Source organism: Wyeomyia smithii, chromosome 3 (assembly GCF_029784165.1).
Source record: "Wyeomyia smithii strain HCP4-BCI-WySm-NY-G18 chromosome 3, ASM2978416v1, whole genome shotgun sequence".
Lineage (NCBI taxonomy): Eukaryota > Metazoa > Arthropoda > Insecta > Diptera > Culicidae > Wyeomyia > Wyeomyia smithii.
Window position 1 is genome coordinate 132,277,325 of NC_073696.1, and position 16,054 is coordinate 132,293,378.

General features: G+C 39.1%; 1 protein-coding gene across 11 annotated transcripts in view; it reads left to right on the plus strand.

The window, feature by feature from the left end:
- The window catches only part of LOC129727008 (E3 SUMO-protein ligase PIAS2), a 73,662-nt gene extending 72,587 nt beyond the window's left edge, over positions 1-1,075 (plus strand). For 9 of the 11 annotated variants that reach the window (XM_055684355.1, XM_055684361.1, XM_055684350.1 and 6 more), the window contains exons 11-12: positions 98-203; positions 359-1,075. In XM_055684355.1, the coding sequence (XP_055540330.1) occupies positions 98-203; positions 359-512 (260 nt within the window). In that variant the 3' untranslated portion in view covers positions 513-1,075. Of the gene's footprint in view, positions 1-46; positions 204-336 lie in introns of all 11 variants that reach the window. The other 2 variants (XR_008728457.1, XM_055684358.1) reach the window with 2 other exon arrangements.
- Positions 1,076-16,054: the final 14,979 nt, after the last annotated feature.

A 16,054-nucleotide genomic window follows, 5' to 3' on the forward strand; every position in this document is an offset into this window, starting at 1 on the left:
TTTGTTACTTTTTAGTTTTAAATAAAATTATTTTATTACTTTTAAGACCTTGAATTGTTATTCAATAATTTATGAACACAAATACACATACATACAGATGTTTCATCCACTACGACTAGTACAACTTCAGTCCCATATCAACTGCCGATAAGTCCTCTTGAACAAGCTAGCAATTTACAACTGAATCCACTCGCGATGAATAGGTAAGTTTATTTTACTTTAATTGTGAGATTTCATCATAAACCATTAGCCAACAATTGCTTCGGTAATTGTTGAATAATTTTCATGCGCAACATTTTTTTATTTTTATTTCTTACCTGATCGCAAATACTCTAGTTTTTATGATTGTTTTTCCAAGATTTGAGGCGCCGCCTGATGATTTACAGTCTTACATTTACAACCGATTGATTAATGAGGCGCATGAACTCTCCTACCTGTCGAGCCAGTGGAACGTACAAAATTATATGCATATGATGGATAGCGACGATATTCATAATTCTCAGCGTAATTAGTATATTTCATACTGATAATGACCTTTTATATTATAAATTTGTTTAAGGTATATCCGATATCTAATGCTAGGGACCAATATAAAGCGCATTGTACATTGATACCAGTATATAGGTGTATTGCGGCTTTTTTTCATGTAAAAATTGTCATTGTTTTACTTTTCATGCAATTAAGTTTCGTAATAGTTTTTCTTATAGTGATTTTCTTAATATAAGCTGTTCAGTAGACAACAACCTGTTTTTATTGGAAGCCCACATAAACTATTTTAAGCATTTGAAAGTTGTATTACAAATCGAAACTACTTTTATTAGTCATTGTACGTACATAAAATGAAACTAATTCTTTCTATAAATCATTGCGAATATGGATAGAACAATGAACATACCAAGCTGGTGTATAGTTGCAGTTAATCACAATATTTCTAATAATATTTTTTATATTTTATGCATTAGTGAGAGCTTGTGAAAATATTTGCAAGAATGGCAAATGAGGTCGTATTCCATAAATAGGAGAATAAAATAAATTAGAAAATCGGAAAATAAATTATTTTCTATTTATAATCACATTTAATTGGCGTTTCTAACCGCACGCTTGCAAATGAGAATTACTCTAAATGTTGCTAAACATTAAATCAGTCTTTCCAAGTTGACAATAAATATGAGATACGCAACTCTTCACTCGATTTTTTGGTTTTCGAACAGATTTTTCTCGGTTTTCGAGCTGTTACAGAAATTGTTCAAAGAAATCTCTAACCTGGTGCTTGGTACTGGAAATCAAATATTCATTTTGTAAGATACTATTCGTAAACAAATCACACAACCCGCGTAGGAATGAATTAACTTTCAAGTCAGCAGAAGAAAATAAAAATTTCGTAGTCAATGCAGGCATTTTGACAGCACTTTGTTGGCCTCATTTTCCATCCGACTTACACGGTGTAAAGTGCACCAATGCATGCACGATTGCAGTGATGGGCACCATTCCGCTAATTCGCTAATTGCTAATTAGCGACGCTAAAATTCAGTTAGCGGTTTAGCGTTTCCGCTAATTTTTTAGCTGATTAGCGAAACTGTTAGTAACGTCGCTAAAATTTTGCCCTCCGAAACGCTAATCGCCAATTCGCTGTAGAGAAGCGACAATAGAACTATTTAGAAAAACTGAATGATGGCGTACGTAAATTACTTCGAAAGATGAGCATACTTTACTGCGAAAGTTACTTTTGGAACGTATGTTTCGTATGTTCCTCTCTAAGTCTAAGTTACCAGTAGTCCCAACTGTGAGCGTTGGTGAAACTTCTTGAACTTAGCTTGTCCTTAGTTTTCGCGGGTTAACTGGGAAATGCTTGTATTGCCGATGTAAAGACGTATTTGGCTTATTACAACTTTTTATTATCACAATCCTGAACTCTTGCCTCCCACTTCCTTATATTCTATCTAACCTTTTTTCCTCTCTTCCGGGGCCCCTTTTCTTCCACTGCTTCCACCATCTTTCGCCTCCAATCTGCAATCGGCTGCACAATATTCACCACCTGCGCCGCCAGTAAACGCGACTGTTCCGCGGCCTTTGCCGCCCTCGCTGGTGAACACTGAAGCGTCTGAAATTGCCGTGGGTTTGAATCCGGCCCAATCCTGGGGTGGCATTGCGCAGCTCGATTCGAACGATTTTCGCTATTTTCGAGTAGGTAACATACTGCCAGGTATGCTTTAAGCTTAAAAGGATGTCATTGTCATTTGCCCTGCGGCTCATATAACCCGCCAAGTCGAAAAAATACGAAAACCAAAACATAACGCCCCCCAGCGATCATTTAGTTTTGTTCGAGTTGCTCGAAACGAAATGCGCAATGTCACCCCTGGACGATGAGCTTTCAGACGTTTTTTTCCAACACTGTGGTTTTTCAAACCGAAACTACGGGATTCTGGAGGAGTGAAAGTATGCTTTTTATTACTTTATGGCGAGGGCACTTTTTGTCTAAACGGCGCAGGGTGGCTTGGCTTACCTGTTGTCCACAAATTTACTTTTGCTCACTGCTACTGCTCACACTTTTATTTCGCTTCTTCTGATGTTTAACGTTCTGCTTCAATCAACGGCTTTTAAAGAGTGAACGAACTCGATCTTCGATCGGATCAACAGGTTATTGCCCTACGCCAACGATCATTAACCTCGCCTAGTAAATAAGGATCTCTCTCCCGCCAGATCCTATTTTTTTTCATCTCTCTCGGCTCCATTTCATCCGTCTTATGGTGGCAGGATACACCCAACTGATGGGTGGGTGGCTGCGTTCGTATTGTTAACCGGTCAATCTCTGGGTGGCATGGGCGTCGGGAGATTAACAATAACATACACAAATAATTCCCATTTATTTAAGACAAACAAAATTAAAACGAAATAAATCTACTCGAACAATCTCTCAAACCTTCGGAGGTTACCACGCTTACAACTTTCTCGATTCAGATGATGATTGAATTTTTATGAAAATATTCCTAAAAGTATTTATTTTACTCCTTGTTTTTACAAAATTTAATATAAACACCGTTTTGTGAACCACCTAATGTAAACAGCTCTAAAAAGTAAAACAAAACCTTCACGGGGTTGCCAAAATAAAACAAAACCTTCACGAACTAATTCCATTTTTTGTCTTATGACGTCATCATAACCTTTATTTGTCTTCGAACATTTTTTTGTCTTCGCATACCATTAATTTGGCAAGACACGGGTACAATAAATGGTTGACTAGTGTCTTACTTTCTTGAGTAGCTTAAAAGCTAGAAGTAAATTTTTTATCCTCGCTGCCGACTACGAGCTAAAATTACATCTAAACTAAAACTAAAATATTTTTTAAATCACTGGTTTGTTGTTCAATGTTTTTCTATTGCATAGATAAGTATGTTCCGCTAGGCCAAGATATTACGGACTGGCACATTGATTTGTATTCCTCGGGTCCTGAGAGTATCGTCCGCCTAAGTGCTGGCTCCGAATTCGGGGTCTAAACGTGTTCTTGTCGTTTGGTTGAATGTAGGCTGAAGGGAATGGGACTAGACTGGGGCATGGATGGATCTCATTAAAACGTATATAAGGGACATGTAGTATCCTACTACATTGGTACAAGGCTCACCAAGACATCATGAACATGAAACAGCCGGTTGTCTACCCTCGGCCTGAAGGGAAGCTATTATTTTAGACCTGGCGCCACGGTGTACAGGGCATGACCAAACAACGTGCTCTATGTAGTGATAACCTTCATCACAGGCACAGATCCCAGTCAACATTTTCATACGCATATTCCTGTTTCGATTGAAATATCCGTACTCATACATATCATACAAATTCGCATAAGATGTGCAAAAACAGCAGTTTTGGAGGCGGTATACATATTGAGGAATAATAGTATGCATTTCATTGATGTAAATATTGATATACGATAACAGCCGATTGAAAGCGATGTGATTCATTGTCTGACGATTCTACGCCTAAATTCGTTAATCAGTCAGATTCCGACATGATATACGATGAAAAAACTATCTTCAGCTCATGATAAAAAGCGTTGTATACGATTTTGACTTCGTGGAGATATACTTACGATAATTTTTATTCACTGATAACCAATTTGTGGTTGACTGGGATATCACTTTCGCCAAGCCCAATATGACGGAGTTGCGCGTCAAATCTATAGTGATTGAACATAAACCGAGACATCACGCAAATGAAATCCCGACCTACATCCAACCCCTCGTCGATACCTTGGGGATAGTGGAATGTAACCACCTTTCCAGTTCACCTCTTGTCCAAGCATTTTGGCAACTGACGATCGTGTTCTGACGTACAAATGTGAAAAATTCATTAAATGCAATTGTTCTCTCATAAATTTCATCGTTTGTTACGCCCTCACTAAGCTAATCTGAGAAGCTTTTTTAGATAAAGCACACAAATGCCAGATCAAAAGTTTTTGAAACATCTCTTCACAAGGTTACTCGCTGCAAATTATATAAGTTTTATTAATCACTCAATTACTCCAGTATATCGTAACCTGGCCAAAACTATTCTAATAAGTTTTTAAAGTGTAAGTTGTAAAGTGGTTTTACCCTATTAGGATTTATACTTACTTTACTTACTTTGTTGGCCAACGGACCGTTCACCGGTTTAGGGGCCATCCACATACCACGTGGACAGATTTTTACCTATTTTGAACCCCCTCCCCATCCGTGGACAACTGCTCGTATAAATTCTAAAAAAATTGTATAGAGCGTGGACATGACCCAACCCCCCCCCCCCCAAAGCTGTCCACGTGGTATGTGGATGGCCCCTTAGGGCTGCTAGAGATGTCTAGATTTTTCTGTCTTGGGCAGCCGTTCTCCAGTCTCCTCTTACAACAGCAGATCGTGCATCTTCTTCCACCGCGTGCGAGGCCTGCCACAGAGTCGACAGCCTCTTCCTGGTTCTCTAGTGAAGATAGTTTTAGCGGCTCTCTCGTCAGACATTCTGGCCTGCTCCGCTGTATTACCTTCCCTATATCAGCATGTTTGTATACCTGGTATAACTTGTGATTCATGCGTCTGCGCTACACTCCATCTTCCAATTTACCGTCAAGCAGAACTTTATGCTGGAAAACTCTGAGCACTCGTCGATCAGCTTCCTTCAGCGTTCATGTTTTATGTCCGTAAAGGACCCCCTGGGAGTATCAGCGCAAACTACGGGACCTTAGCTGGCTACGTAGTCCGTAGAAGGACCTGTTTTCAGCTGAAACTCGTCGTTTCACTTCACGACTCAAACAAATTCATCAACCACTGCAAATCGTTCCCCATCTATATCCACCCTAGCACCAACACCCACCAACTCCCACGCTCCCTGGCAGCTATTATGTACTTTGTTTTGGTAGAGTAAATGCCAAGTCCCAATATCGTTGCTTCCCTCTTAAAAGGCACGAAGGCCTTCAAGTGAAGTGAAACAAGCACTTTCCTGTGTTATTACCAGACTTCCCGTGCACGCGCTTTTTTTTCAAGCGACGAGAGAAATCTTTCTCTCGCTCGTAGAATTTCCATGCATGTGCGACGAGACGAGACACGTCACATGCAATTTGCAGGTTGCTCTTTCGCTTCTCTTTCGGTTCGGATTGCGATGCGCAAGGCGATGTTTCATCGCACTACGAACTGAGCGAGACGCCCGTACTGTACATACTTGATACAGCTCGTGCGCTACAGCTCGTGAGACTTTCTCGTGTACACTGACTTCCTGTACACGCGCTGAAACGACGAGAGGTTTCTTTTCTTTTTTTTTCTTCGGTAAGAGACTGCGGCGCACCACACGTTGTCTTATCGCTTTACGAACTGAGCGAGACGCCCGTACTGTACCTTAGTGAAACTGTATATTAGAGAAATGACAAAGCACTCACCGTTGAGGAAACTGTCAACATCAAAACGGGCGAGCTGTATAATTTTGCATTGCCGTGCATTTATCAAGATGGCTTGACAAAATATTTTTTTTAAATTCTTTTATCACCAATATTAAGTGGTTAATTTGTGAGTTCGAAATCCAATTTGTGGTAATTTGTGGTTAAGTGGTTTCCGAGAAATTTTCAAAAAACTGAGTCAAGCCATCTTGAAACATGATTTTGCTTCAAATGAATCGGACAACGATGATATATACATCAATCGAAAGCTTTTAATTTGTGGTTCACGAAAATGTAATTTTAAGGTCTTAACTACTAGTGTTTGTAAAGAAATTTGTGTTTTATTATTCACGTAGTTCTACGTTTTGTTTATTTGTTGTTGACGCTGCTGGCCAATAGCGGCGTTGGCTGTTTGCGGTGTTTGTCACTGCTATACTGAACGTGCGTGTGAGGAATATGGTAAATATCGAGATTTGGGGAACTAAGCCAACACACTTGTTATTTCAGGTAGCCATCCAGGCGCAAAATAAATGTGTGTAAATTTGTTTGTAAAAAGGATACCGGTAACGAAAATGTACTTTCAAAGGAAAGCAATTCAAATTCGACGGATTATTTTTCAGAACCAGCAGCAGAGCCGGATTTACGATTGTGGGAGGTCCGGGGCCCAGTCTTGTGTGGGTGCCCCAGAATAAACTTTATCCATCTTTGAAAACCTAACAAAAGTTTGTCAGAAATTTTCAGAACATCTTTTTATAATGTGTCTTCGCTGAAAAATTATCAATTATAAAATCAACGCTCAATTCGCAAATTCACAATGCCATATTTGACAGCCTTGATTTTTTCATACGCTACCTATTTATAATTAGTTTCATCTTCGAAAAAAAGACGGCTCCCCCAGTTGCGTTCGAAACCATTAGACTCAAATTAATACGCAATACAATTTTAGTTTAGCATGTATTTCGCAAGTTTGCTATTCTAATTTAAATTCTTCAAATGTAATTCAAAGGAAATATTCACTAGACTCTGAAACTACTTATAGAAAGCGGATTTGATTATTGGGGGTCAGACTTTCAAAAATCATTATTAATTGAGACAATTTTATTTTTTCTTGATTTGTGGTGGCCTCAAAATGTGGGACCCCTCTTAAATACGGCCCTGCTTCTGCAGGTCTGTAAAATCTGCACACGGACTCTGAAAATCTGCATTTTGCAAAGCACATCTGGTATCCCTGATTCGGACAAGTAAGCAACAGCAATGCATTGAAAAAAACTTGTGGGTTATTTTCTTTCTCTGCTTTACCTCCCATGCGCGCTGGTTTGATTCAATTGGTGTATTAGAATGTGTCATTCCAAGAGAATCCGAGGTGAACTCTTATGGAGGTAGTTGTGATATTGGCGCTCGCGAAAAATATCACTGAAGGAAAGTTCAAATTTTCTTGCTGAAAATCGAAATTTGAATCTCATTTTTGATGGAGAAAAAACCTTTCTCGATTTGTGGGGGCTCCAAAAATGTTGTGTGACCCTCCCCTTAAATCCGGCTCTGAGTATAGCAGTGACAAACACCGCAAAACAGCCAACGCTACAAGCGACCAGCAGCGTCAACAACAAATAAACAAAACGTAGAACTACGTGAACAATAAAACACAAATTTACGTACAAACACTAGTAATTATGACATTAAAATTACATTTTCGTGAACCACAAATTAGGAGCTTTCGATTGATGTATATATCATCGTTGTCCGATTCATTTGAAGCAAAATCATGTTTCAAGATGGCCTGACTCATTTTTTTGAGAATTTCTCGAAAACCACACAACCACAAATTACCACAAATTGGATTTCGAACTCACAAATTAACCACTAAATATTGGTGATAAAAGAATTAAAGAAAATTATTTTGTCAAGCCATCTTGATATATGCCATTGCCGTTATCCGTTTTGATGTTGACATTTGCCTTAACGGTTAGTGTCTCTGCGTCTCTCTGGTGTATAGGCTGCCTACCGTACCTACATACGATATATGCCGTCAGACCCTTCTGAAGGTGTATTAATCGGAAGAATTCACAAAACTTTATTATTGTGGCGCCAGCACCCAAATAAAGTTCGGAAGTCAGACTTCCGACTTCCGAACTTTCTTCCGACTTTACAAACACATAGAACAACTGCGTGTTCACACAATATGAACTGCGGAATGATTTCAATGTATTTGTTTTTATAAACCGGACTGACAGCGCAGTGGCGGCTGAGATGGTTGCAGTGTTGCGAGAACACCAAAAATAAACATCGGAACTGAGCTTGACTGCCAATTTATCAGCGACATTTTGATAATTTTTATTTAAATGCACAATACTACGATCAGATTATCACGAACCTTCAGAACCTGATTTGCAATATCTATACACTAAGGTCGCTTTTACGCGTTTTTTACGTGGATTCCGGAATTTACGCGGTATTTTTTTTCTTGCGGATTTCGGTTCCTCTTCACTCGGATTGCAGAATTTTCGCGGGTTTTTTTTACGCGGATTCCGGAATTTACGCGGTTTTTTACGCGGCATGTATCCCCTGCATAAAAAGCGACTTTAGTGTACTCAATTTGAAAATTCTATCCAACATCAACATGTATCTGAAAATATAAACAATTTCAATGGTTTTACTATTTTTAACTCCCGAAAAACTTATGTTGTAATTTCAAACCACATTTTTTATCCTTAGAACTACAAAACAGAGTTCTATCATAAGATAGTCAATGACATCTAAACCGACGAAAGGAACACTTCTGTTAACCAACGTAACACTCTGCATCCGGTGCATTTTCGTACCGTTAGCATAATAAGTATAGTAACAAAACGTTCTTAATTCATGTTAACAAAAGTCGGATGAATTAATCATAGAATTTTGAATTGATAAATAAATGAACTAGGTTATATCATTGATAATTCTAACGGTGTTTTGATGCATGCTGCTATAACACCGTAAATGAAAAAAACATAAAATCCCCTGCCTGTTTCCTTCTGCGCAAAATCAATTTCCTTCTCGCACCATTAGCGCAAAGCAACATGCGAGGCAAGCTCGCGAGACGAGCTCCCGAGAATTTGCACGCAAGCTGTCTCAAGTACGCGACGCCCATGCACCGCACTCGTGAGGTTGAGAGACGAGATATCTTCGTGTACGTCGCAATTAAAATTCCCATGCGACGAGACATGGCTCGTACGAATGGTAAGTTTTCTCGCTCGCACGCTGCACACAGCACGAAGCGACTGAATGAGAAACGAGACTTGTAGCGCAAAGCACACTATCTCTTCTTTGTGCCTATACAAATTTAAATTAAGTACGATTTAGTAGAAATTGAACTTTATTTTACATTTATTTGTCTTGTGAAAGATGGCTCACTCACCGATCACAAAGCGACAAAGATGTCACATAAAAAATATTTCCTGCAGTTACAAATTCGTGGAAAAAATAACGATAGAGTTATAGGTGATTATAGTTTTAGTCGAAAATGTATAATGATAGAAAATTTGAAATTGACATAGAATTTTATGAACATGTTAACATTCAATTCAGGTCAATTTAAACATTTTATCAGTAAACAGAATCAGAGAAAAATTCAATCAGTTTTCAAAAAAATTAAAAAAAATAATTATTTATTTATTTTGTCAAGCAAATGTAGACTACATACAATATTTCATTACAGTTATTAGTTATAGTGTTTTACAATGTTCTTCTTACGTGCTAAGCATTATTTCTAGTGTACTTCAGACAGTTTTTAATTTGCTCTTTTGACTTTGTTATGCCAATGGTTTCACAATGTACATTATACTGACGCATCATTCGACTTATGGGACCATTTATTGCATAATTAGTTCTGCACTGTTTTTCTGAAAAAAGTTTTCTTGTTTTAAGATGCCGTGAAGGTGTATAAAATCTGAGTTGTGATAGTAATGCAGATGAGTCTTGATTTGAAATAATGTCATTGATGAAGAATAGATTAATGCATTAATTTGCAGATTAATGAGCATGCAACGTGCCTCATCAGGGCCTGCGTCACCGCATTTTCCCGAGTGGGTAGTGAGGAATAAGGAAGGTTCATGGGTGACAAAAGCGTAACCAAGGGGGGAGGGCAGCTACTGATACCTGAACATAATTTTACAAAAAATCGACAGTGCATCAACAATAGGGTGAAAATAAAATGTTCAAGAGAAATTAGATTCTCGAATTTCGTTCAGTAGTTATGTTTGCATGAAAAATAGACTTTTTTTGGATGGTAATAGAAAAAAAAAACAAGACAGATGTTGATGAATTTCCCATGGAAGGTAATTATATAAGCTCATTTGTAAAAGCGATTCTACGCCCTTGTGAGTAGCCTTCCGGGATTTTTTTTTTGCGACAAAATTGTTGGAGTAGGTCTTACGCTTCTGGTTTGCACAGAAACTCTGGATGGGACGCAGCTGGGGAATGGGGGTGGGGTGGGAATGGGGGTGGGTTAGCCGACCTGGATACCACATCGATTTTCAGCCGCTTCATCTCCTCCAAAGATCGCTTCGAGTAGTGGGCCCACACCAGCTCCGGCCAGAAAACCGCGTCTTCGCCCCAATGGTATTTTTTGATGGACGACGCAACTTGCGGCAGACACTTCGTACCTTAAATTTCCTCGTTCACGGCCAGTCCAGAGCTTCTCGCTGATTGTCAGCCACAGCAGCACCTTCTTTGGGAACTTGGTGTGTGAAATGAACTTCATCTCACAGCTCACTTCCTTCGTGGGGGAGGTAAAACACGAAGTGCCCTGCTAGTCGTTGGCACCATCACGTCGCGATTCACCGGAAAAATCGACTCGACCACTGCTGCCACTGCGTCACTGCCTGTAGGTCCGAGACTAATGGACGGGACTGCCGCTTTCTGACATGTATGTCCATGTTCGCCAGGTAGTTTTCCACTGTTTGGCCGGTTGCACCGACCTCTCGATCAAGCGTACGCAGCGATGTAGCCACTTTTCTTGTGTGGTCTTGTCGCTCAGGGTCGTCGGCCGTCCGGAACCGATCTTTCTTTCGATGCTCTGATTGCAGTCCAACGGTGCCAAGATGTTGTAGATACCGAAACAAGCGTAACCAGCGACCTTTCTCCGTGCGATGTCCGCTTTCGACGCGGCGGGGTAGCGTTCTTTGATCGCGCTCACTTTTGATCGGAGTAGCTTCACTGTTTTCGCCATTACGGTTAAAGTTTGAGTCAATTTTTTTCTGTTGACTCATGGGTTACTATGATTGATGTTGCATGGGTAGTTTCGTCAGTGCGTGTTAAGGTATACCCATGAAAAATCGGCACTTTTTGAGCATTTTTGTAATGCAAACGTTAAGGCTCAAAAATTTGGTCTTCTCGAAAAAAATTGTCTATATCCAAAATTTAACTTAATCGGATTTCTGATAAGGTTACACTTCCAGTCGTGCAAGTGTTACATTTTTGACAAACGAAAAAATGTACAAGAGTAGCTCTTGAAGTTTCCGAAATCGTTTTTTTACAGCTAATGTTTTAGAAATGCATAAAATGTCGAGAGTTGATGTGATTTCAAAAAAAAAATGTTAAAAAAACTTAATTTCAGGGTCATAGAAACTTTTGCGCGAGCCTTGAGCTACATCATAACACACAAGAGACACTGCCAGCTCGAACATTTTTTTCATCGATCGAAAAACTGTAACTTTGACCGCTTTGAGGCTCTACTTCCCGAAGTCCGATTGAGCTCAAATTTGGCATGGGAAATTTTTACGAGAAAATAAAACTTAGAACTCTTCTTCTTTCTTTTCTTTGTTGCCTAACGGACCGTTAATCGGTCTAGGGCCGAACGAATTAGAGATGTCCAGCTTCTTCTGTCTTGGGCAGCCGCTCTCCAGTCTCCTCGTACACCAGCAGATCGTGCATCTTCTTCCACCGCGCACATCCACCGCGTGCGAGGCCTACCACGGAGTCGACGGCCTCTTCCTGGTTCTCTACTGAAGATAGTTTTGGCGGCTCTCTCGTCAGGCATCCTGGCTACATGTCCAGCCCACTGCAGCCTGTCCCGCTGTATTACCTCCACTATATCAGCATGTTTGTATACCTGGTACAACTCGTGGTTCATGCGTCTGCGCCACACTCCATCTTCTAGTTTACCGCCAAGTATCGATCGAAGAACTTAAACTTAGAACTCTATCGTAAATAAAATTCGAAAAGTCGATTTCCATTAGAACCATAATCAACTATCAAGAAATGATGAAAATACAAATTATTCAGGTTGGTGCAAATTACAAAATTACAAACATTCAAACACACACACACACATTCAAACACACACACGCATTCACACACACGTCACTCACAACACACATTCACACACACCCATAAACATTGACACACACACAAACATTGACACACACACAATCATTGACACACACATACATACACACACACACCTACATACACACCCACACACACATACACACGCTAACGCTACTCACACACACATACACTCACCAACGCTACTCAGACACACACTTGGTATACGACACACTATACCTACACAAATTACTATCGGCCGCATCCGAACGGCTTCCAAGTCTTCCAATGGTCCCTTCCAACGGCTTCCAAAGGTCCCCAGTGCCGATCACGTCCAGTTTCGGGCTGTATTCCAACAACAATATCTGAATTAGATTACCACTGGTGGGGTCCAACTCAGATCGAAGGGAAGCCGAACTGTTCGCCTTGACGGTCGACCAGGGAATGAGCTTCTCTCAACACGAAATGTCCTTTTATAGCGTCACTCAGTGTGGGGAACTTGGGTGATTGGGGGAAGAACCAATCACGTGGAAGCATCTCTGCTTTCTTTCATCGTCGCTTACGTTGGGTGATGATTGCGATGCCAATTGGCTGGCATTGCTAGCCAATGACTGAATGCGTGAAATCATTTCGTCTATGTTTTTGAAGTCTGCGTTAGGGAAATATACGAATCGTATGAAAAATGTATGTGGATATTCGACCTTCAAACTTTCCCGCAATTTTCACGGAGTTATAAGAAAATGGTAACTGCCAACCAAAAACGTTACATGTTCTATCCAGTTTCCCCTGAAGGTACCTTAGTATAGTGAAGAAAGACGTAGTCCCACGTCAAAATATATCAAATCTAAAACAAAAAGATTGCCAACAAGCGTTTACTATATTATTTTTTATCTAGGAGCCAACATTCGAAAACATTTGATTGTTTAGAAAAAAGTCGTACATGGAGAAGAAGAATTTGAGATTAAGAAAGGAGTCTTTTATAAAAGTATTTAGCAGGTATGATTGAAAATTGTAACCATCAAATATGTTCACGTGGATTTCAGAATAGAGGGGTTTTTTTGTTTTTTTTTTAATATTAATTTCCATTTTGCGGCCACTGCTTTGAAAAGCTGGATATGAATAAAAAATCGCCACACAATTGAGCCGACTCTAAGCCATTGCAATTTTTAAATTGTTTTTAATTTGGCACAAATCAAAAAAATACTTCTTTCGTTACAACGAGCCTGGTATTGATTAATCAGAGAAAACAATCAAATTCGAGAACAAAAAAAAATTATCCTTTTCCCTGAGAAACTTTACAACTGTACATAAATCTGTAGATTGATAACCTCTCGCTCAACGATATCCATCAAAAAATCTGTCGCTCGCAACATTATATTCTTTTTTTTTTGGTTTTATCCGATAGTTCCGTGTGGGTAAATACCCACATGGATATTTTCCGAGTGGATACTACTACCCACATGAAGCGCCGGCCCTGCCCAAGTAACCTTAAGCATTAGGAGATAGCATTTTATTAGCACTAATTCAGCCTTGTTAATGCCAAATAGCTTTATATCATGTTTTTTAATGTTTAGGACATTATGCCAAACTAGTATTACTAAGAGCAAAATGTGCGCTTAAAGGGCTACCGTAAGTGCTACGATGTAGTGTTTTAAATGCGTAGAAGACGCATTACATTTTTTTCGTAAGTGCCAATAACGAGCGATATCGAATGGTCAATTAAAAATAGACGGAACATGGATACTTTACGTAAATGGAAAATAAACTTTAAGGAGTGGGAATTTTCGACGCAAAGTTAGGGTGCATGAAACTTTCCGAAATACCCAATACAAAACAATTACAAACTAGTGAGTTGGATCCAGGATCTACATCTCCTGGGGTCGTGGTTTCTGAATCATCAATATCAGAAGATGAGAAAAAGTCTGATTCTAGTAGTTCCCGGGTTGCCACCCAAGATACCTTTTTAGACCATATGTATTACTCCTGAATATTTTTGTGCATTCGTTCCAGACACCAAATAATTGAGGTTATAAAATTTTTTTTGTTTGTTTTCTTAACTCACATGTCCGAAAAGAGAAATCTCATGGGTGCTCCAAACCAGCATTAGTGATGCATATCAATGGTTGCCACCTGCAGCACTTTATCAGCTCGCTATTTCGCCTTTTTAACATTATATCAGCTATATACAAACGTTTAGGTCAGAATAAGTTCTTACCTAGAATTCTGTAATCGAATATAGTATTGTTGTAGGGCAATGATTTAGCGCTTCCTGGTTACTTGGGTGTGCTTCATACGATGGAAGAGGAAATGCAGTCCAATTTAAGTTGCGAAGCGCGTATGGAAGGAATTGTTTTTGGACTGATTCTACACGTTCTTCGTGTGTGGCAGCATAAGGTTTCCACATAAGATTACAATATTCTACAATAGGTCTGACATATGTAATATACAATAATTTGATAGAGTATGGGTCTTGAAAATTGTGGGTGAACCGCCTAATAAAGCCCAGCATACTATTTGCTTTACTTATGATGGAGTTATAGTGTTCTGTAAAGGTTAGCTTGGTGTCTAGAATTACTCCGTCAGGCTCAGGCCCTTTCGATGCGTCTAAGCTTTTAAGTGCGTTTAAGACTTCGTGTTGAGAAAGTTGATTGACAGATACATGATTGAAGATTTCGGGGATGAACGCAAAGAAGTCACGGTCGCGATCTTCTTCGGAGAATGTAGTGTAAACTTCCTGAAAAAAATTTGTATTTTGTAATATCGGATGAGTTCTCGCCTACATTTCCATCAAAATGCATTCGTGACGGGAAATTACTACTTTTCAGTTTCGTGGTTACATAGTTGAACAAATTTTTTGAGCATGATTTGACTTCATTTTCGATTCTACGTTTATATTCTTCCTGTGCAGCAATCATGGCAAGGTAGAGTTGGCTACATATGTCAGGGTAGTTTTGCAAGTTGGTACTAGTTTTTCCTTTTTTGTACAGTTTATGTGCTTTTTGACTTTTTAATTTTTTTAAATGTGGATCCAACAATAATGGTAGTTTACTATGCTGTGTTATTCTTTTTCTTCTCATTGGTACCGTAAACTGGGGTGACTTTGATCACTTTTTTGATTGTATCTCAAATATTTTCAGAATATACTGGAAACAATATTCTTTGATATTTTTAAAATTAGTACTGGCATGCATTGAAAAAGATTCAGTCACTTTTTCAAAAGTTTAGCAACAATTTTGATGTTTTGAAATATGGTCTAAAAATTTTACACCAATAATCATTCCGGGGTGACTTTGATCACTTCATTGTTTCGATGAATTTGGAGTAACACTTTGCTACTTTCGCTAAATTGAACAGAAGTTAAACGACTTAAACGAGTTTATAAATATGGAAAGCGATTTTGGGGGCCATTCACATTTTCAGAAAAGAGGTATAGTGATCAAAGTCACCCCGGTGATCAAAGTCACCCCAGTTTACGGTACAGTTTCTAATATTATATGGGTGGGAGAGCTAGTGACTAGTGAACTTTAAATGCAACCACCTGACGTAGTCCGATAATCATAATTTTTCCCCTGATGAAGGCACCAATAAGTGCTGAAACGTTGGGACGAATGACAATAACTTCGTTCTAAATTCTGAGATGAATGACTGCTAAGCCGAAATCTCAATTCTTCTAATATTATATTCTGCAGGACTGTGTGAAATTCAGCTGCCTCATTGTCGACATTTCCTTCAGAATTAATAAGATTCTATGAATTCATTGTAAGAAGTCTACTTTTTGCTTACTCATAGTTGGCTTTATTGAATTCCGGCACTTCTTCATAATCCCAGTCGCACGGAAGATCAATTTTATGAATGAAAATT